Source organism: Bombina bombina, chromosome 5, assembly GCF_027579735.1.
Source record: "Bombina bombina isolate aBomBom1 chromosome 5, aBomBom1.pri, whole genome shotgun sequence".
NCBI classification, from domain to species: domain Eukaryota; kingdom Metazoa; phylum Chordata; class Amphibia; order Anura; family Bombinatoridae; genus Bombina; species Bombina bombina.
Window position 1 is genome coordinate 987091644 of NC_069503.1, and position 23708 is coordinate 987115351.

A 23708-nucleotide genomic window follows, 5' to 3' on the forward strand; every position below is an offset into this window, starting at 1 on the left:
TAACATTGTTGGTTATGCAAAACTGGAGAATGGGTAATAAACGTATTATCTATCTTTTTAAACAATAACAATTCTGAGACTGTCCCTTTAACATACAACTTGTGCCATTCAGTTTGTTTCAGGATTAGCTATCAAGCTTAAAGGCACACTGAACCCAAATGTTTTCTTTTGCGATTCAGATAGAGCATGACATTTTAAGCAACTTTCTAATTTACTCCTATAATCAAATTGTCTTCATTCTCCTCGTATCTTTATTTGAAATGCAAGAATTTAAGTTTAGATGCCGGCCCCTTTTTGGTGAACAACCTGGGTTGTCCTTGCTGATTGGTGGATACATTCATCCACCAATAAAAAGTGCTGTCCAGAGATCTGAACCAAAAAAGCTTAGATGCCTTCTTTTTCAAATAAAGATAGCAAGAGAACAAAGAAAAAGTGATACTAGGAGTAAATTAGAAAGTTGCTTAAAATTGCATGCTCTATCTGAATCACGAAAGAAGAAAATTAGGGTTCAGTGTCCCTTTAATCTAAATCAGGGGTGTTTAGACTCACCCTTTGTGGACAAGGATTGCATTCTTGCTTTGCATGTGATGTTATCAAAGAGACTGCACTCGCTTATTACTTGCAGAGATGTCTTGAAACCTGGCTTGACTATGGCCCAATAATGAAAGGATTAAAGCATCACAAATATGCACTACAGCCCTAGGGCCTTTGGTTAATGCACAGTACCTTTGCCAATATCTTTCCCTTCCAAGTCTTTTAGAGTCACCGTTCTTCCTCTAGCAATAAGAACAGCATCCCCTTCCCATTTCTTATGTTTCTTCTTTGATGCTTTGCACCAAACAACACTAAAATATTTCATGAAGGAGACACCATCTTCCTGATCATTCTTGTGCTCTGTCACTTGATCTGTAATACACGATGGGTCTAAAAGACACAAATAAAAAATGATTAAAGGGACACTCAGGTCAAATAAAATTTTCATGATTCAGATACAGCATGTCATTTTAAACAACTTTCCAATTTACTTCCATTAAAAAAAAAATGTGCACAGTATTTAATATTTACACTTTTTAAGTCACTAGCTCCTACTGAGCATGTGCAAGAATTCACAGACTATACGTATATGCATATAATATACATAACTTTGAAATTTGTTAGAAAAAAATCTACTACTTATTTGAAATTCAAAGTAAATGCTATTGTATTGTATTGTTATCTTGCATTTGTTGATTATGCAAATCTACTTTGTTTACTGGTCCTTTACTCATTAAAGGGACAGTCAAGTTCAAAAAAAAACTTTCATGTTTCAAATAGGGCATGTCATTTTAAACAACTTTCCAATTTACTTTTATCACCAATTTTGCTTTGTTCTTTTGGTATTCCTAGTTGAAAGCTAGACCTAGGAAGGCTCATATGATAATTTCTAAGCCCTTGAAGGCCGCCTCTAATCACATGCTTTTGTATTTGCTTTTCACAGCAGGGGAGAGGTAGTTCAGGTAAACCCTATAGATAACATTGTGAGCACGCCCGTGGATTGTGGCAGACACTGCACTAATTGGCTAAAATGAAAGTCAATAGATAAGAAATAAAATGTCATGTGATCAGGGGGCTGTCAGAAGATGCTTAGATACAAGTTAATCACAGAGTTAGCAAGTGTATTAATATAACTGTGTTGGTTATGCAAAACTGGGGAATGGGTAATAAAGGGATTATCTATCTTTTAAAACAACAAAAATTCTGGTGTTGACTGTCCCTTTAAGTACTCTTTTGGAGTTTCTTGAGTTCTCATTGTTTCAATGTTTTCTTAAAGGGACAGTCACACTGTACAATGGTATTCCATGAATGTGTTCCCCCATGCCTTGTTATACTAGCTGCTCTGTATAAAAGTATGAGAAAATGATCATTTAAGCTTCTTTTTGCAAAATAAATAGCTGGATTTGCTGTTTGAAAATACAGTCCATCAATATAGGCTAAGCTTGCAGACAGATCAGATCTTATTACCTTATCACTCAAATGCATCCCTTTCTTTTCTCACTGTCAGTGTAATTTATTCTGCTGGCTGTGTTTACATAGTTTCTCAATAGCCTATACCTAGGTATATAAGAAAAAGAAGCACAGAGGCGCCAACATGGCCTAGTAACGTCACGGCAGTCGGATACAAAACATCAGCAGGATAGGAAATATACTCACAAGCGTAGCGCACCCAAATGGTGCTATTGTGGCAGCCTGGAACATCAAACAGTGGTCCAGCTCACTGGTCTCTCCAGCCAGATAGAGATGATCCTTGGCGAGGGCCTATCCTATGATGCCTATAAGGGCAAAAAAGGCACACACATAGCCCAGTAACGTTTGTACATCAGATAAAAAAGGATTCAAGGTTGCACTTACAGGAAACAAAGCACCACCAGGTACAATATCAGCAGTACTGGGACCTCTCAGCCGCCCAGTGGACTGTGGAATCCAATTTGCAGAATGCAGAAAATCACCACTTTGGAAGATAGGACTAGCACACACACTCTGCCCCCAAACAGGAGCAGAATAATTGTGATAAAGCAAGTGTATATTTAAATGGGGGCAGAGTGTGTGTGCTAGTCCTATCTTCCAAAGTGGTGATTTTCTGCATCCTGCAAATTGGATTCCACAGTCCACTGGGCGGCTGAGAGGTCCCAGTACTGCTGATATTGCACCTGGTGGTGCTTTGTTTCCTGTAAGTACAACCTTGAATCCTTTTTTATCTGGTGTACAAACGTTACTGGGCTATGTGTGTGCCTTTTTTGCCCTTATAGGCATCATAGGATAGGCCCTCGGCAAGGATCATCTCTATCTGGCTGGAGACACCAGTGAGCTGGACCACTGTTTGATGTTCCAGGCTGCCACAATAGCACCATTTGGGTGCGCTACGCTTGTGAGTATATTTTCTATCCTGCTGATGTTTTGTATCCGACTGCCGTGACGTTACTAGGCCATGTTGGCGCCTCTGTGCTTCTTTTTCTTATAGATCACGCCACACCAGGATGACCGTCCTATGACAGAGAGCTGCCTTCTTTCTTTTGGATTATTCTTTGTGCGGACATTTTGTTATTTGATTATACCAATATCATCTGGGTCCACTTGTGAGCATATCATCTCTAATAATCTGATATAAGTGTGCTAGGTTTATTGTATATTCTCTTAATTATCTGTATATATCTGCTTACCTGTTTGCTGCTTATTGTTAGCGCCCCCTAGGAGTGTGGTGTATGTTCTATATGCACCACCCTCCTTATATCTTTTGTTATACCTAGGTATAGAAACTTTTAGTATAGGTAGGAATACTACAGGCTAAATCCGCTATTTCAAATGTCAATATAAAGGCTAAGGAGCTATTTGTAAACAATTTAATACACTCCAGCAGGTAAAATGGATAATTGGGAGCAAATTAAATGAGAACGTAAACGTCCCTTTAATTGTTTTATAAAACTAAGAGAGAGATGTAGGTTGCAAGGGCTATTCTATAGCCTTGTTCAAAGACCAGCATTCAACATTTTTGCTATATGGAACCTTTCTGATGATTTCTGCAAGCATATTTGCATATACATAGAAATATACTTGTACTTTTTAACATAGTCATGTTTTATATTCCTGTTTCTTCTGGTATATATGCTGTCCAAAGTATATGTATGCTAAATACATGCATAATTTTATATTTATTAAAGGTGTTTTTTCTTAACTTAAAAAACCACATTAACTTTAAACTTAGCCTGAACATCTTAAAGGGATAGTAAACAATCCTTTATAATGAAGCTTAATATATATAAATATATATATAAAAAACATAATTTATGCTTACCTGATAAATTCCTTTCTTCTGTAGTGTGATCAGTCCACGGGTCATCATTACTTCTGGGATATTACTCCTCCCCAACAGGAAGTGCAAGAGGATTCACCCAGCAGAGCTGCATATAGCTCCTCCCCTCTACGTCACTCCCAGTCATTCGACCAAGGACCAACGAGAAAGGAAAAGCCAAGGGTGAAGTGGTGACTGGAGTATAAATTAAAAAAAATATTTACCTGCCTTAAAAACAGGGCGGGCCGTGGACTGATCACACTACAGAAGAAAGGAATTTATCAGGTAAGCATAAATTATGTTTTCTTCTGTTAAGTGTGATCAGTCCACGGGTCATCATTACTTCTGGGATACCAATACCAAAGCAAAAGTACACGGATGACGGGAGGGATAGGCAGGCTCTTTATACAGAAGGAACCACTGCCTGAAGAACCTTTCTCCCAAAAATAGCCTCCGATGAAGCAAAAGTGTCAAATTTGTAAAATTTGGAAAAAGTATGAAGCGAAGACCAAGTTGCAGCCTTGCAAATCTGTTCAACAGAGGCCTCATTCTTGAAGGCCCAAGTGGAAGCCACAGCTCTAGTAGAATGAGCTGTAATTCTTTCAGGAGGCTGCTGTCCAGCAGTCTCATAAGCTAAACGAATTATGCTACGAAGCCAAAAAGAAAGAGAGGTAGCGGAAGCTTTTTGACCTCTCCTCTGCCCAGAGTAAATGACAAACAGAGAAGACGTTTGTCGAAATTCCTTAGTTGCCTGTAAGTAAAATTTTAGAGCACGGACTACATCCAGGTTGTGCAGTAGACGTTCCTTCTTTGAAGAAGGATTTGGGCATAAAGAAGGAACAACAATCTCTTGATTGATATTCCTGTTAGTAACTACCTTAGGTAAGAACCCAGGTTTAGTACGCAGGACTACCTTATCCGAATGAAAAATCAAATAAGGAGAATCACAATGTAAGGCTGATAATTCAGAGACTCTTCGAGCCGAGGAAATAGCCATTAAAAATAGAACTTTCCAAGATAACAACTTTATATCAATGGAATGAAGGGGTTCAAACGGAACGCCCTGTAAAACATTAAGAACAAGGTTTAAACTCCATGGTGGAGCAACAGTTTTAAACACAGGCTTAATTCTGGTCAAAGCCTGACAAAAAGCCTGGACGTCAGGAACTTCTGACAGACGTTTGTGTAACAGAATGGACAGAGCTGAGATCTGTCCCTTTAATGAACTAGCAGATAAACCCTTTTCTAAACCTTCTTGTAGAAAAGACAATATCCTAGGAATCCTAACCCTACTCCAAGAGTAACCTTTGGATTCACACCAATATAGGTATTTACGCCATATCTTATGGTAAATCTTTCTGGTAACAGGTTTCCTAGCCTGTATTAAGGTATCAATAACTGACTCAGAAAATCCACGTCTTGATAAAATCAAGCGTTCAATTTCCAAGCAGTCAGCTTCAGAGAAGTTAGATTTTGATGTTTGAAGGGACCCTGTATCAGAAGGTCCTGTTTCAGAGGTAGAGACCAAGGTGGACAGGATGACATGTCCACCAGGTCTGCATACCAAGTCCTGCGTGGCCACGCAGGTGCTATTAGAATCACTGATGCTCTCTCTTGTTTGATTCTGGCAATCAATCGAGGAAGCAACGGGAAGGGTGGAAACACGTAAGCCATCCTGAAGTCCCAAGGTGCTGTCAGAGCATCTATCAGGACTGCTCCTGGATCCCTGGATCTGGACCCGTAACGAGGAAGCTTGGCGTTCTGTCGAGACGCCATGAGATCTATCTCTGGTTTGCCCCAACGTCGAAGTATTTGGGCAAAGACCTCCGGATGAAGTTCCCACTCCCCCGGATGAAAAGTCTGACGACTTAAGAAATCCGCCTCCCAGTTCTCCACTCCCGGGATGTGGATTGCTGACAGGTGGCAAGAGTGAGACTCTGCCCAGCAAATTATCTTTGATACTTCCATCATAGCTAGGGAGCTTCTTGTCCCTCCCTGATGGTTGATGTAAGCTACAGTCGTGATGTTGTCCGACTGAAACCTGATGAACCCCCGAGTTGTCAACTGGGGCCAAGCCAGGAGGGTATTGAGAACTGCTCTCAATTCCAGAATGTTTATTGGCAGGAGACTCTCCTCCTGACTCCATTGTCCCTGAGCCTTCAGAGAATTCCAGACGGCACCCCAACCTAGAAGGCTGGCGTCTGTTGTTACAATTGTCCAGTCTGGTCTGCTGAATGGCATCCCCCTGGACAGATGTGGCCGAGAAAGCCACCATAGAAGAGAATTTCTGGTCTCTTGATCCAGATTCAGAGAAGGGGATAAGTCTGAGTAATCCCCATTCCACTGACTTAGCATGCACAGTTGCAGTGGTCTGAGGTGTAAGCGTGCAAAGGGTACTATGTCCATTGCCGCTACCATTAAGCCGATTACCTCCATGCATTGAGCCACTGACGGGTGTTGAATGGAATGAAGGGTGCGGCAAGCACTTTGAAGTCTTGTTAGCCTGTCCTCTGTCAGGTAAATCTTCATTTCTACCGAATCTATAAGAGTCCCCAGGAAGGGAACTCTTGTGAGTGAACTTTTCTTTTCGTTCACCTTCCATCCATGTGACCTTAGAAATGCCAGCACTAACTCTGTATGAGACTTGGCAGTTTGAAAGCTTGAAGCTTGTATCAGAATGTCGTCTAGGTATGGAGCTACCGAGATTCCCCGCGGTCTTAGTACCGCCAGAAGAGCACCCAGAACCTTTGTGAAGATTCTTGGAGCTGTAGCCAATCCGAATGGAAGAGCCACAAACTGGTAATGCCTGTCTAGGAAGGCAAACCTTAGGTACCGATAATGATCTTTGTGAATCGGTATGTGAAGGTAAGCATCTTTTAAATCTACAGTGGTCATGTATTGACCCTCTTGGATCATAGGTAAAATTGTCCGAATAGTCTCCATCTTGAACGATGGAACTCTTAGGAATTTGTTTAGGATCTTTAAGTCCAGGATTGGTCTGAAAGTTCCCTCTTTTTTGGGAACCACAAACAGATTTGAGTAAAACCCCTGTCCCTGTTCCGATTGTGGAACTGGATGGATTACTCCCATTAACAAGAGCTCTTGTACGCAGCGTAGAAACACCTCTTTCTTTGTCTGGATTGTTGACAATCTTGACAGATGAAATCTCTCTCTTGGAGGAGAGTATTTGAAGTCCACAAGGTATCCCTGAGATATTATCTCTAGCGCCCAGGGATCCTGAACATCTCTTGCCCAAGCCTGGGCGAAGAGAGAAAGTCTGCCCCCCACTAGATCCGATCCCGGATCGGGGGCCCTCAATTCATGCTGTTTTAGGGGCAGCAGCAGGTTTCCTAGTCTGCTTGCCCTTGTTCCAGGACTGGTTAGGTTTCCAGCCTTGTCTGTAGCGAGCAACAGCTCCTTCCTGTTTTGGTGCAGAGGAAGTTGATGCTGCTCCTGCTTTGAAATTACGAAAGGAACGAAAATTAGACTGTCTAGTCTTGGCTTTGGCTTTGTCCTGAGGCAGGGCATGGCCTTTACCTCCTGTAATGTCAGCGATAATCTCTTTCAACCCGGGCCCGAATAAGGTCTGCCCTTTGAAAGGTATATTAAGCAATTTAGACTTAGAAGTAACATCAGCTGACCAGGATTTTAGCCACAGCGCCCTGCGTGCCTGAATGGCGAATCCTGAATTCTTCGCCGTAAGTTTAGTAAGATGTACTACGGCCTCCGAAATGAATGAATTAGCTAGTTTAAGGACTCTAAGCCTGTCCGTAATGTCGTCCAGAGTAGCTGAACCAATGTTCTCTTCCAGAGACTCAATCCAGAATGCCGCTGCAGCCGTGATCGGCGCAATGCATGCAAGGGGTTGCAATATAAAACCTTGTTGAACAAACATTTTCTTAAGGTAACCCTCTAACTTTTTATCCATTGGATCTGAAAAAGCACAGCTATCCTCCACCGGGATAGTGGTACGCTTAGCTAAGGTAGAAACTGCTCCCTCCACCTTAGGGACCGTTTGCCATAAGTCCCTTGTGGTGGCGTCTATTGGAAACATTTTTCTAAATATCGGAGGGGGTGAGAACGGCACACCGGGTCTATCCCACTCCTTAGTAACAATTTCAGTAAGTCTCTTAGGTATAGGAAAAACCTCAGTACTCGTCGGTACCGCAAAATATTTATCCAACCTACACATTTTCTCTGGTATTGCAACTGTGTTACAATCATTCAGAGCCGCTAACACCTCCCCTAGTAATACACGGAGGTTTTCCAGTTTAAATTTAAAATTTGAAATATCTGAATCCAGTCTGTTTGGATCAGAACCGTCACCCACAGAATGAAGTTCTCCGTCCTCATGTTCTGCCACCTGTGACGCAGTGTCTGACATGGCCCTAATATTATCAGCGCACTCTGTTCTCACCCCAGAGTGATCACGCTTACCTCTTAGTTCTGGTAATTTAGCCAAAACCTCAGTCATAACAGTAGCCATATCCTGTAATGTGATTTGTAATGGCCGCCCAGATGTACTCGGCGCTACAATATCACGCACCTCCCTCTGAGCGGGAGATGTAGGTACTGACACGTGAGGCGAGTTAGTCGGCATAACTCTCCCCTCGTTGTTTGGTGAAATTTGTTCAATTTGTACAGATTGACTTTTATTTAAAGTAGCATCAATACAGTTAGTACATAAATTTCTATTGGGCTCCACTTTGGCATTGCAACAAATGACACAGGTATCATCCTCTGAATCAGACATGTTTAACACACTAGCAAATAAACTTGCAACTTGGAAATACAATTCAATTAGAATAATATTAAAATGTACTGTGCCTTTAAGAAGCACAGAAGATCTATGACAGTTGAAAATTAATAAATTGAAACAGTTATAGCCTCAATCCTTGTAAACAACACAACTTTAGCAAAGGTTTAATCCCATTAGCAAAGATAACAAATTCTGAAAGCAGGAAACAAATTACAGAATAAACGTTTTTTATCTCAGTCAAACTATAATTCTCACAGCTCTGCTGAGAGAAATTACCTCCCTCAAAATAAGTTTTGAAGACCCCTGAGCTCTGTAGAGATGAACCGGATCATGCAGGGAATACAATGAGTTGCTGACTGAAATATTTGATGCATAGAAAAAGCGCCAAAAAACGGCCCCTCCCCCTCACACACAGCAGTGAGGGAGAACAGAAACTGTCAGAAAAACAGATTAAGCAACTGCCAAGTGGAAAAATAGTGCCCAAACATTTATTCACACAGTACCTCAGCAAATGAAAACGATTTTACATTCCAGCAAAAACGTTAAACATAATCTCTAGTTATTAAACAGCTTTATGTATTTCTTACAGTGTAATTCTAGTGAAGTACCATTCCCCAGAATACTGAAGTGTAAAGTATACATACATGACATTATATCGGTATGGCAGGATTTTCTCATCAATTCCATTGTCAGAAAATAAAAACTGCTACATACCTCTATGCAGATTCATCTGCCCGCTGTCCCCTGATCTGAAGTTTACCTCACTCCTCAGATGGCCGAGAACAGCAATATGATCTTAACTACTCCGGCTAAAATCATAGCAAAACTCTGGTAGATTCTTCTTCAAACTCTGCCAGAGAGGTAATAACACACTCCGGTGCTATTTTAAAATAACAAACTTTTGATTGAAGATATAAAACTAAGTATAATCACCATAGTCCTCTCACACATCCTATCTAGTCGTTGGGTGCAAGAGAATGACTGGGAGTGACGTAGAGGGGAGGAGCTATATGCAGCTCTGCTGGGTGAATCCTCTTGCACTTCCTGTTGGGGAGGAGTAATATCCCAGAAGTAATGATGACCCGTGGACTGATCACACTTAACAGAAGAAATAAACTTATTATATTTTAATATTATGGTATGATTTCAATTTATATATTCTGCTTTTGAAAGTTTAAATTGTGCCTGGACACTTTGTTATGATTCCTAACTCCATCCACCCCCACTCGTTGTAATTGTGGTTCGGCTATACTAAGCATACGCCCACTCTTCTAATCACAATGCACGCTCACACAGGCCCTTCCATGTGCGATAGTGCTTGTGCTGCAGCATCACCCTCTGTCAGTTGACAGAAAAATGTAAAGAGTGGATCGCTATAAGAATGTAATAGCGATCTGCTGTTTACGCTACTAGAAGAAGGAAGCATTTTATTTTTTTCTCAAAATACCAGGCAATTCCTCTCTGAACAAGGAACATAGGAACCCCAGACGATCGTTTCGGCCTTCATTGGGCCGCGTCAGTGAGGTGTAGCCATAGTCCTCTAAGCACACTGAGCAAGGAGTCCATGTCTGGTTGTCCCTTTTTCCCATAGGGAGACTAAATACATACACAGAGAGAAGTGCACTCACAGGAACGAACAACTGGCTCAATACCATTGTTAGCCTGTTCTATGGCGATTTACCACCTGGGTGCAGCTTTTTAGCCCAGTAATGCTTTACACAGAGAAGAACTTTCCTGTAGTATATCAGTCTGATCCCGTCTATTACGGTCAGTCCAGCGCCGAAATACCAGGCAATTCCTCTCTCTATACACACATACACACACACACACACACACACACATACGCATACACACACAAACAGGACAAAGGTCAATCACTTCTAACAGTGAAGAAAATTGCGACAATGAGCTTTTATCGTCACATTTTTTATCACCGTGACAAGTAAACCTTTTTTGCCTTCAGAACTGCCTTAATTCTTTGTGGCATAGATTCAACAAGGTGTTGGAAACATTCCTCAGAGATTTTCGTCTATATTGACATGATAGCATCCCGCAGTTGCTGCAGATTTCTCAGCTGCATATCCATGATGGAAATCTCCTGTTCCACCACATCCCAAAGGTGTTCTATTGGATTGAGATCTGGTGACTGTGGAGGCCATTGCAGTACAGTGAACTCATTGTCATGTTCAAGAAACTAGCTTAAGATAATTTGAGGTTTGTTACATGGTGCATTATCCTGTTGGAAGTAGCCATCAGAAGATGGGTACACTATAGTCATAAAGGGATGGACATGGTCAGCAACAATACTCAGGTAGGCCGCGGCGTTTAAACAATGCTCAATTGGTACTAAGGGGGCCTAAAGTGTGCCAAGAAAATATCCCTCACACCATTACACCACCAACCTGAACCGTTGATACAAGGCAGGATGGATCCATGCTTTCATGTTGTTTAAGCCAACAGCATCAAAGTTTGGTAAAATTTCATATATTTAATTTTGTAAGTACATAAACATGTGTCAAAGGAAAAATAAATATGAAACATTTCAAGTTTAAGAATTATTTAAAAGGTGTTTTGACTGAAAACACTGCGTTAATGGAACTTTAATCCTAATACATATGAAAGATTGGGACATTCAAGTTAGTCTCAATAAGCAATCGATAAAAAAAATCCCTTTTAAAAATCATGCAACACGTCAGTAATGGCACCTTCAAGCTGCACAACTGTTGGACACTGCATCCTGTAAGATCTGTTGAATCACTGCTGCATTTGTCAAATGGCAGTACATGGGTTAGTTATGCATTAAGATATTATGATGATTTCTGCATTATTGTTACGGACAATCATGATCTAATTCTCACATGACTTGGACTCATCAGAAATATAAAAAAGGATAGGCTGTTAGGGGGGTACCAGTGATGAAAATACATTTTTAGATGATATGCAGTAGTAACCACTGAATAGTAATGCAAGTAAAAGTTCTGCTTGTTAGGGCAATAAGCAGTGCACAAGTATTGAGCCCAAAAGCAGAAACTACTGGGGCACAAGTGATCCTACTGTTAAAGTCCCTACGCCTTGGGGGCACCAGTATAAGAGTTTCACAATCAGTGTAGGATAAACATAAATATGGGCCCCACAAAAGAGCATCAGGGCTTGGCAATCAGGCAATGATGAGAGTAAACTGAAAAATTACAAAAGTTAAGCCAGGAGGGCAATTGGCATAAAATGCATATGATGGTAAACAGAAAGGTCTCACCCAGTTAAAGCAGATGTCTTCTTCTCTATGCTGGAACGATATAATTAATATCCAGGGCAATTCTCCCTGAGCTTGAGAATCCAGGAAGAGGAGGTAAGTGGATCTGTAAAACTGTGACTGTCGGAGTGTGTAGGCCGCAATTGATCAAAACACCTCCGCAGACACAGCAAGAAAATGGCGGCTGTTCCCGCCACTTCAGCCTACTCTCCTCTATTCTTCAAGGAGACTATGAATCTGGACTCCACTAAGTAACTCGTACCTCCTGGCCAGTTACCCCGTTCGGAAGCTTGGGAACAAGTGAATGTAGGCTCCTAGGCCTCAGAGTAGGCCGCGCTGGTATGTGAGCTGTTGACCCCTGGCACTAACAGGCCTCCACAACAGGGGTGGGGAGAAGAAAAATGGACTGCAGCTGTCTGCTTGACCTCCGGAGCGGAGCCCCAACCCTCTGAAGTGTCGTATATCTTTTTATTAGATCTCTCAGTAGTCCTTGTGGCTATCGCAGCAGATAGCGGATGCCTTCAAATACATGCGCCGCCACCCAAATTTGCACTGGCTTGACTGGTCTTCTCTTGCTCAGATCTCCTTGATAGGAACTTAAGGGACCAATTCACGGCGGCACACCCGACTATCTCTTACGGCACACTAGTGTGCCATGGCACAGTGGTTGAAAATCACTGCTCTATCTGAATCATGAAAGAAAAAAATTGGGTTCAGAGTCCATAGATGGCAGCAGTTTTGCAAGCGCATTAGATGGCAGCACTATGTCCTGCCATGTAGTGCTCCAGACACCTACCTAGGTATCTCTTCAACAAATGGGAATGAAGAAAATGTAATAATAAAAGTCAATTGGAAACCTTTGTATTAGTATATGCCCTATCTGAATTACAAAACAAAAGTTTTGGGTTTCATATCATGAAATTTTATATTTTTATCTTGCATATAAAAATGCACTTAACATGTTAAAATGCATATATTTTAAAAAATTTGAAAAAACTATATTTATGCTTACCTGATAAATTTCTCTCTCTTCTGGTGTATCCAGTCCACGGGTTCATCCATTACTTGTGGGATAGTCTCCTTCCCAACAGGAAGTTGCAAGAGGACACCCACAGCAGAGCTGTCTACATAGCTCCTCCCCTAACTGCCACCCCCAGTCATTCGACCGAAGACAAGCAAGAAAAAAGGAGAAACTATAGGGTGCAGTGGTGACTGTAGTTTACAAATAAAAAACACCTGCCTTAAAGTGACAGGGCGGGCAGTGGACTGGATACACCACAAGAGAAAGAAATTTATCAGGTAAGCATAAATTTTGTTTTCTCTTGTAAGGTGTATCCAGTCCACGGGTTCATCCATTACTTGTGGGATACCAATACCAAAGCTTTAGGACACGGATGAAGGGAGGGACAAGGCAGGAACTTAAACGGAAGACACCACTGCCTGCAAGACCTTTCTCCCAAAAATAGCTTTCGAGGAAGCAAAAGTATCAAATTTGTAGAATTTAGAAAAGGTATGAAGCGAAGACCAGTCGCCGCCTTACAAATCTGTTCAACAGAGGCCTCATTTTTAAAAGCCCATGTGGAAGCTACCGCTCTAGTGGAATGAGCTGTAATTCTTTCAGGAGGCTGCTGGCCAGCAGTCTCATAAACTAAACGGATTATGCTTCTCAGCCAAAAAGAAAGAGAAGATGCCGAAGCCTTTTGGCCTCTCCTCTGTTCAGAGTAGACGACAAACAATGCAGATGTTTGACGAAAATCCTTAGTAACTTGTAAATAAAACTTTAAAGCACGAACCACGTCAAGATTGTGTAATAGACGTTCCTTCTTTGAAGAAGGATTAGGAAACAGTGAAGGAACAATCTCCTGATTGATATTCTTATTAGATACCACCTTAGGAAGAAAACCAGGTTATGTACGCAAAACTACCTTATCTGCATGGAAGATCAGATAAGGGGAATCACACTGTAAGGCAGATAACTCTGAAACTCTTCGAGCCGAAGAGATAGCTACCAAAAACAGAACTTTCCAAGATAAAAGCTTGATATCAATGGAATGCAGAGGTTCAAACGGAACCCCTTGAAGAACTTTAAAAACTAAATTTAAACTCCATGGCGGAGCAACAGGTTTAAACACAGGCTTGATTCTAACTAAAGCCTGACAAAACGCCTGAACGTCTGCAACATCTGCCAGATGCTTGTGCAGAAGAATAGACAGAGCAGAAATCTGTCCCTTTAAGCAACTAGCTGACAATCCCTTCTCCAATCCTTCTTGGAGAAAGGATAATATCCTAGGAATCCTGACTTTACTCCATGAGTAACCCTTGGATTCACACCAATGAAAATATTTACACCATATCTTGGTGACAGGCTTTCGAGCCTGAATTAAGGTATCAATGACCGACTCGGAGAAACCACGTTTTGATAAAATCAAGCGTTCAATCTCCAAGCAGTCAGACGCAGAGAAATTAGATTTGGATGTTTGAATGGACCTTGGAGTAGAAGGTCCTGCCTCAGCGGCAGAGTCCATGGTGGAAAGGATGACATGTCAACCAGATCTGCATATCAAGTCCTGCGTGGCCACGCAGGTGCTATCAAAATCACCGAAGCTCTCTCCTGCTTGATCTTGGCAATCAGACGAGGGAGGAGAGGAAATGGTGGAAACACATAAGCCAGGCTGAAGGACCAGGGCGCTTCTAGAGCATCTATCAGTGCAGCCTGGGGATCCCTTGACCTGGACCCGTAACAAGGAAGCTTGGCGTTCTGACGAGACGCCATCAGATCCAGTTCTGGTTTGCCCCATAGTTTAATCAGCTGGGCAAATACCTCCGGATGGAGTTCCCACTCTTCCGGATGAAAAGTCTGCCGACTTAGAAAATCCGCCTTCCAGTTCTCTACTCCTGGGATATGGATAGCTGAGAGAAGGCAAGAGTGAACCTCTGCCCATAGAATTATCTTTGAAACCTCCATCATGGCCAGGGAACTCCTTGTTACCCCCTGATGGTTGATATAGGCTACAGTCGTGATATTGTCCGACTGAAATCTGATGAACTTGGCCGCAACTAGTTGAGGCCAAGCCTGAAGAGCATTGAATATCGCTCTTAGTTCTAGAATGTTTATTGGAAGGAGGGCTTCCTCCTGAGTCCACGAACCCTGAGCCTTCAGGGAGTTCCAGACTGCGCCCCAGCCCAGAAGGCTGGCATCTGTCGTCACTATAGTCCACTCTGGCCTGCGGAAACTCATTCCCCTGGACAGATGGACCCGAGATAACCACCAGAGAAGATAATCCCTGGTCTCTTGATCCAGATCTAACAGAGGAGACAAATCTGTGTAGTCCCCATCCCACTGGTTGAGCATGCAAAGTTGCAGTGGTCTGAGATGTAGGCGGGCAAACGGAACTATGTCCATTGCCGCTACCATTAGGCCGATCATTTCCATACACTGAGCCACTGATGGCCGAGAAGTGGAATGAAGAGCACGGCAAGAGGTTGAAGCTTTGAAATCCTGACTTCTGTCAGAAAAATTTTACTTTCTAGTGAATCTATCAGAGTTTCTAGGAAGGAAACTCTTGTGAAAGGAGAGAGAGAACTCTTTTCTATGTTCACTTTCCACCCATGAGACCTCAGAAAGGCCAGAACAATGTCCGTATGGGACTTGGCGATTTGAAAAGTCGACGCCTGAATCAGAATGTCGTCTAAGTAAGGGGCTACCCCTATGCCCCGCGGCCTTAGAACCGCCAGAAGGGACCCTAGAACCTTCATAAAGATTCTTGGTGCTGTGGCTAACCCGAAGGGAAGAGCCACAAACTGGTAATGCCTGTCTAGGAAGGCGAACCCGAGGAACTGATGATGATCTCCGTGAATAGGAATGTGGAGATAAGCATCCTTTAAGTCCACGGTAGTCATATATTGACCCTCCTGGATCATAGGGAGGATGGTTCGGATTGTCTCCATCTTGAAGGATGGGACCCTGAGAAATTTGTTTAGGATCTTGAGATCCAAGATAGGTCTGAAGGTTCCCTCTTTTTTGGGAACTATAAACAGGATTGAATAGAAACCCAGCCCCTGTTCCTCTCTTGGAACTGGGTGGATCACTCCCATAACCAGTAGGTCTTGAACGCAACTTAAGAATGCCTCTATTTTTATCTGGTTTACAGATAGTTGTGAGAGATGAAATCTCCCCTTTGGAGATGAACCTTTGAATTCCAGAAGAAATCCCTGGGAAACAATCTCTAGCGCCCAGGGATCCTGGACGTCTCTTGCCCAAGCCTGGGCGAAGAGAGAAAGTCTGCCCCCCACTAGATCCGGTCCCGGATCGGGGGCTACTCCTTCATGCTGTCTTAGAGGCAGCCGCAGGTTTCTTGGCCTGCTTCCCCATGTTCCAAACCTGGTTAGGTCTCCAGACTGGTTTGGACTGGGCAAAATTTCCCTCTTGTTTTGCATTAGAGGAAGTTGAAGCTGCGCCATTCTTGAAGTTTCGAAAGGAACGAAAATTATTCTGTTTGGTCCTTAACTTACTTATTAGACCTATCCTGAGGAAGGGCGTGACCTTTTCCTCCAGTAATATCAGAAATGATCTCCTTCAGACCAGGCCCGAATAGGGTCTGTCCCTTGAAGGGGATGTTAAGAAGCTTAGACTTTGAAGTAACGTCTGCTGACCAGGACTTAAGCCATAGCACCCTACGCGACAAAATGTCAAAACCTGAATTCTTAGCCGTTAGTTTGGTTAACTGAAAAACGGCGTCAGAAATAAAAGAATTAGCTAACTTAAGAGCTTGAATCCTGTCTAGAATATCGTCTAACGGGGTCTCTACCTGCAGAGCCTCCTCAAGAGACTCGAACCAAAAAGCCGCTGCAGCAGTAACTGGAGCTATGCATGCAAGAGGCTGGATAATAAAACCTTGATGTATAAAAATTTTCTTAAGGAGACCCTCCAATTTTTTATCCATAGGATCTAGGAAAGCACAACTGTCCTCGACGGGGATAGTTGTACGCTTAGCTAGGGTAGAGACTGCTCCCTCCACCTTAGGGACCGTCTGCCACGAGTCCCGTATGGCGGCATCTATGGGAAACATCTTTTTGAAAGCAGGAGGGGGAGAGAACGGCACACCTGGTCTATCCCATTCCTTAGTAATAATTTCCGAAAACCTCTTAGGGACTGGAAAAACATCAGTGTAAACAGGCACTGCAAAGTATTTGTCCATTTTACACAATTTCTCTGGAACCACAATGGGGTCACAGTCATCTAGAGTCGCTAAAACCTCCCTAAGCAATAAGCGGAGGTGTTCAAGCTTAAATTTAAACACTGTCATTTCAGAATCAGACTGAAGTAACGCCTTCCCTGAGTCTGAAATGTCACCCACAGATAGAAGCTCACCTGCCTCGGCTTCTGAGTATTGTGATGGTATATCGGACACAGGCATTAAAGTGTCAGAAAGCTCTGTATTAGTTCTAGCCCCAGAGCTGTCTCGCTTTCCTTGTAACCCTGGCAGTTTGGACAATACCTCTGTGAGGGTAGTATTCATAACTGCCGCCATGTCCTGTAAGGTAAAAGAATTAAGACGCGCTAGATGTACTTGGCGTCACTTGAGCGGGAGTTATAGGTTCTGACACATGGGGAGAGCTGGATGGCATAATCTCCCTTTTTTCAGTCAGAAAATCCCCTGGAGATAAATCTTTAAGCGCCATAATATGGTCTTTATAGTTTATAGAAATTTCAGTACATTTGGTACACATTCTAAGAGGGGGTTCCACTATGGCTTCTAAACATATTGAACAAGGAGTTTCCTCTATGTCAGACATGTTTAACAGACTAGTAATGAGACAAGCAAGCTTGGAAAACACTTTAATAAAGTTGAAACAGCAATTAAACAAAAACGTTACTGTGCCTATAAGAGAAAAAAACTAACACTTAAACTGCAAAACAGTGAAAAAATATAGTAAAGTCTTTGAAATTTTTACAGTGTGTGTAAGGAACTAAAGCAACATTGCACCCACTTGCAAATGGATGATTAACCCCATAGGCCCCAAACCGGATTTAAAAAACGTTAAAAAACGTTAAAAGACAGTTGAACACCCTGCCACAGCTCTGCTGAGGCTCCTACCTGCCCCCAAATACAATTTTGTGCAGAAATAAACCCCTTGTAATGGTCCTCAGGTGTCAGAGGACTCCTCTAGGGAAGCTGGATGTCTGAGTCTGAATTAAAACTGCGCATTTAGAGCGCTAAAATAGGCCCCTCCCACCATGTACTGGATGCCAGAGGGGCCTTAAGAAAGTACTCCTAGGAGTATCTGATTAGCCATGTGGAAACTAGGCCCCAAATAAAGAGTTATCTCCCTCAGAGAAAAAAACGTCCTATTTATGAAGTCATGTAAACGTTTTGTCACTAAGTAATATAAGTATTAACATGAGTATTACCCTGTTCTGTAAGCATGATCCCAGTCGCTGCTAAATCACTGCATCAGGCTTACCTCAAATACACAAGGCTCTGTCAGCATTTTCTAGAACTCATTTCATCTCTCTAGAAATAAAAATACTGAACATACCTCAAAGCAGGTAATCTGCAGACCGTTCCCCCAACTGAAGTTGTCCCATACTCTTTAGTTATGAGTGAGAACAGCAGTGGACCTTAGTTACAAACCGCTAAGATCATCAAACCTCCAGACAGAACTCTTCATCTAATTTCTGCCTGAGAGTAAAACAGTACAACGCCGGTACCGTTTAAAAATAACAAACTCTTGATTGAAGGTAAAACTACACTAAGTCACCACATATCTCTTGATACTTCCTTTCTTGTCGAGAGTTGCAAGAGAATGACTGGGGGTGGCAGTTAGAGGAGGAGCTATATAGACAGCTCTGCTGTGCGTGTTCTCTTGGGAAAATATCACACAAGTAATGGATGAACCCGTGGACTGGATACACCTTACAAGAGTCAGTGAGAGTCCATGAGAAACCTTTTGGGAATTACCTTTCCTGGCCACCAGGAGGAGGCAAAGACAACCCAACAAAGCTTAAATTTCCCTCCCCCTTCCAATACCCTCCCAGTAGTTCAAGCCGAGGATAAGGAAAAGTGAAGGGAGATACAAGGGGTACAGAGGTGCAAATGACTGCCGCCACTACGTCTAATACATTAGGGCGGGGTGTGGAATCTCACTGCCAAGAAGAAAATTACATTTTCAGGTAAGAATGATCATTATTTTCCCTCTGTTGGCAGTGAGAGTCCACAAGAAACATTCATAACCTATGGACAACCAATACTCAAGCTGAGAAGCCAACAAATCTCCACTGAGGCAAACACATCAAATCTGTAGAACTTTGTTAAAGTGTGCAACGAGGACCATGTTGCAGCCTTGCAAATCTGCCCAACTGAAGCCTCATTCTTGAAGGCCCAAGAAGTAGAAACCGCACAAGCGGAATGGTCTGTAATTCTAGGAGGCAGCTCTAACCCTGCCTTCTCATAGGCCACGCGAAATAGACAGACATAGACCAGAAAGAAATAGTAACCGCAGAGGCCTTCTGCCCTTTGCGTTTACCTTAATACAGGACAAACAAGGAAAATGACTGACAAAACTCCTCAGTAGCTTGAAGGTAGATCCTCAAGACCCTGACCACAACTAAGTTATGCAGCAGCCTCTCCTTAGAGGATGACTCGTTGGGACAAAGCGAAGGAACCACAATCTCTTGGTTAATGTTGCTAGTATTGACTACCCTAGGAAGAAAACTTATCTTTGGCTTCAAAACAGCCTTATCTTGATGGATCACTAGATAAGGGGGATCACACATTAAGGCCGACAGCTCAGAAACTCCCCGAGCAGAGGAAATAGCCAACAGGAAAACCCATTTTCCAAGTGAGTAACTTAATATCAACAGCATGCAAATGCTCAAAAGAACCAAATTGAAGCTCTAAGAGGGAGCAACAGGTTTGAAAACTGGCCGAAGCCTGAACATCTGGCAAACAAGCCAACTTATTATGGAATAGAACTGAAAGGGCAGAACACTGACCCTTAAGAGAACAAACCGAAAGGCCCTTTAGAATACACAGAGTTTTTCCTCCTACGCCAAGAGAATCCACGCTGGTCACACCAGTGGAGAAAAGTTTTCCAGACTTTGTAGTAGATGCATCTTGTGACAGGCCTGCAAGCCTGGATAAGGGTATCAATCACCTTGTCAGAGAAGACTGTCTGAGCCAAGATCAACCATTCAATTTCCAAGTAGACAGCGTCACAGTATCTAGTTCTTGATAAATGAATGGACCCTGCGACAGGAGGTCCTGGCGTAGAGGCAATCACCAAGGAGGAGCAGACTACATTGTCATGTACGTCTGGGTTTTGACGTTTCTCTCGTTCAGAGAGGGATTGCCTGGTTTTTCGGGACTGGACTGCACTGATTAGTCAGGATCAGATTGATATGCTACAGGTAAGTTCTTCTCTATGAAAGGCACATGTTGAGCAAAAAGAGGCTGCTTCTTGGGTGGTAACAATCCATAGAACAAGCTACTATGCTATTGTTCTTTCCCAGGTTAAGCGCTTCCCTGTTTTTCTTTATACACTGTCATTAGGTCTGCATACCAAGTCCCGCGTAGCCACGCAGGGGCTATTAGAATATTTGGAATTCTCTCTGGCTTGATCCGAGTGAACACTTGGGGCAGGAGAACAATCTAACAAGTACACTAGATTGAAGTTACACGATTTAGCTAACACATCCACCAGCTCCGCCTGAGGATCCCTGGATCTCGTTCCGTATTTCGGGAGCTTCGCGTGAAGCCATCAAATCTATCTTGGGAATGCCCCACCTGAGGGCGATTTCCTGAAACACCTCCTGATCAAATGCCCCTTCCCTGAGTGGAGAGTCTGCCTGCTCATGGAGTCTGCTTCCCTCTTCTCCACACCTGGGATGTGGCTAGCTGATCTTTATTTCTTTAACAGAGCACCTCTCTCTGCCTACCCCCATGACACGAGGCAATGAACTACTGGGAGGGAAGGGGAAGTAGGAGGGACATTTAAGCTTTGTTGGTTGTCTTTGCTTCCTCCCGGTGGCCAGGAAAGGTAATTCCCATAGGTTATGAATGTTTCTCGTGGACTCTCACTGCCAATAGAAGGAAAATAGACTTTTCCAATACATCCGTATTAGTGAAAAGGATTCTATTAAAAGTTATCACTTGTTCAAACACTGTGCCTACTCAGTGAGCACATATCCATCAATGATGATGAAAGCTAAATCATTGCCAATGCAATACATTCTGTCTGAGAAGGCACAGTGTTTAAAAGGTTGCATGCAACATACCTACATATGCTCCATGTGCTATAGAAGTGGTCCCTGAACTCCTGCTTTCCCCAGTTGCCAGTATTGCACAAATGCCTCTATCCATAAGTAAAAGTCAATCATGTGAATTTTTAATTTTATGTCCTCTTAAAGAAATGTTAAACAGTTGGTTTCATTGTTGTAATAAAAAAAAAACACTTAGCAGTTGCTTATACTTAATAGTAACAATTGCAATGTGTATTTTTCATCTATTAAAGTAGATTTTACCTTTTATTTCTTCTTTTTTTCACACTACATTTGTGCAGTCTCCCTTAATTCCTGTCACAGCCCTACGAGGAGGAGGCCTCTGAAGGTTTATCTTATCATTAAAAGTCAAGGCTGGTTTACAATAAGGTGAATAGACTAGATAACAGGGAGTCAGATGTGCTCATGCTCAAAACTGACAGAATAAATTCTCAATTCTTATCACACTAGAAGCAGAAGCTACACTGAAAATTTCTAAGTGATAATTTTGCAAGAAAACAAGTACAGGTATACCCCACTCATACAGCGGGTTAGGGACCGGAGCCCCGCTGTAAAGTGAAAACCGCCTTAAAGTGAAACAAGGCAGTTTTAGCTTTCTTTTCAGTGTTTAAAATCTTGAAAACGTGTTTGAACTAACTTATATTATGGGTGCAATAGTGCTAAATTTAGTTTAACAGTAGCACAGCAAGTATTCAATTAGTATTTAATAAATACTGTACCTGTAAAATAGTGACAATTACTGTAGTAAAATTTGCCAGACTATAGCACTGAGACACAGAAGCACTGTAATGCTATAAACAGAGTGAACTAAGCATAACAAAATGGTGCCATTCACTTTTCTAGCAATCTCACGATGATTACAGCACTGTTTAAAAATCCTTGGAGGTTGAACTTCAGTTCCACAAAGCGCTGTATTAGCGAATCGCTGTAAAGTGAAGCGCTGTAAAGTGAGGTATACCTGTAAGTTGTTTCCAGTTTTAACACAATCTGTACTTTTTATGTTTACTTTGATTCAACAATTATTTTTTTACCAAAGGTGCACTGTTTAATATCCCTTAAAGTTTTTTTTATCTTGTTTACACAGACATTGAAACTAACTATGCACAACAGGCCTGTGGTATAGATGCTCACTGATTGATACCGATTTATTGGTGGACAGAAAATGTCTCTCAAGCATTTAAACAAAACCTGTTTTTCCACTTACATGCAACAAAGAAAAAAAATTAAGACCACAACTAAATGGCTAGGGGGGGTTCTGATGGAGAGTTTGTTCACAATGTTCAGGTCTAAGTCAAATACAGTGCTGGTAATAGATATTGAAATGGGTTAATCAAGGTCATTTACATTTCCTTTTTTTTTTCTTTGATAACACATTGGTGTAATTACAAAGTCTACATAAGCCTTTAGTATAGGCTTATACTATTGCAGGTCATAGTCTATTTGAATTATCATAGTAACATTATACATAACCCATCAAGTAAACTTACATAGATCCTACCTGATTTACAATAAAGAAGCTGCCAATAAAACTTATATTAAGACAATTACAAAAAGCCAACCCATTTTAGTGAACAGTAAAGTCAAAATTAAACTTTAATGATTGAAATACAACTTTCCAATTCACTTCCATTAGCAAAACATGCACAGTCTTTATGTACAATAACACTTTGTAAGACACCAGTTTACTTTCTGAGACACTGTCTGAGTCATTAGTTTTGGACAGCATAAATAAAGTGTTTTCCACAATCAACACACTTTAGACCCACTAGTTTTCCTCTTTATTCTTTACCTAGACTTTAAGGGCAATAGACTATGAGCTAGATTACAAATGGTGCACTAAAGTTAGCGCAGGCCACAATAAGCAATATCGTGAACATACTAACAGGCTCGTATTACAAACTGAAAGTAAATTGGTGTGCTCAAGAGCAAACAAAATTTGCACTCGTCTGGATAGAGCGAGTGTAGAATCTTGAGTGTAAGTGGGGGAGAAGTGTGTACCAAAAACAACATAAATACATTAAAATAAGGTGTAACACTCATATACACTTTCTAATAAAAAATAATATATAAATATTAAAAAAAAAAAACATTTTTATAAGGGTTAAAAGGTGTATGGTATATGAAAAATGTACTTGACGGGAAAGGGCTATAATGTATATCTATGTCTAAATATATATATGTGTGTGTGTTTGTAAATACAGTATAAACCAATATTTATATAACTGCATGTAATAGACACTACTATAAAGAAGAATATGCACATATACTGATCTAAAAATCCAGTATAAAACCTTTTAAAAACTTACTTAGAAGCTCCAGGTTTATCACTGTTGATGAGATTAACTGGAACACCCTTTGAAAGGGGCTGGGTGCAGATTCTCCCCCCCCCCTTCCCCCAGAATATAAAATGACAAACTGGACAAATAGGAGCCAGCAGTGGTCTGTAAACACATGCATACATCTGACACTGTGAGGCTTGGTTAGGAGTCTGAAACTCAACACAATGTTTTGTAAGCAAAACTATACATTGTTACAAAAAAAACTCCCAGATGGGCTATATAACTGAATCATCTAGAAAACATTTATGCAAAGA

General features: G+C 41.8%; 1 protein-coding gene across 1 annotated transcript in view; it reads right to left on the reverse strand.

Moving 5' to 3' along the window:
* Window positions 1–23708, reverse strand: part of RAD54B (RAD54 homolog B) — a 401092-nt gene that overhangs the window by 311621 nt on the left and 65763 nt on the right. The window contains exon 4 of the mRNA XM_053715205.1: window positions 727–924. Within this exon, the coding sequence (XP_053571180.1) occupies window positions 727–924 (198 nt within the window). The remainder of the gene's footprint in view (window positions 1–726; window positions 925–23708) is intronic.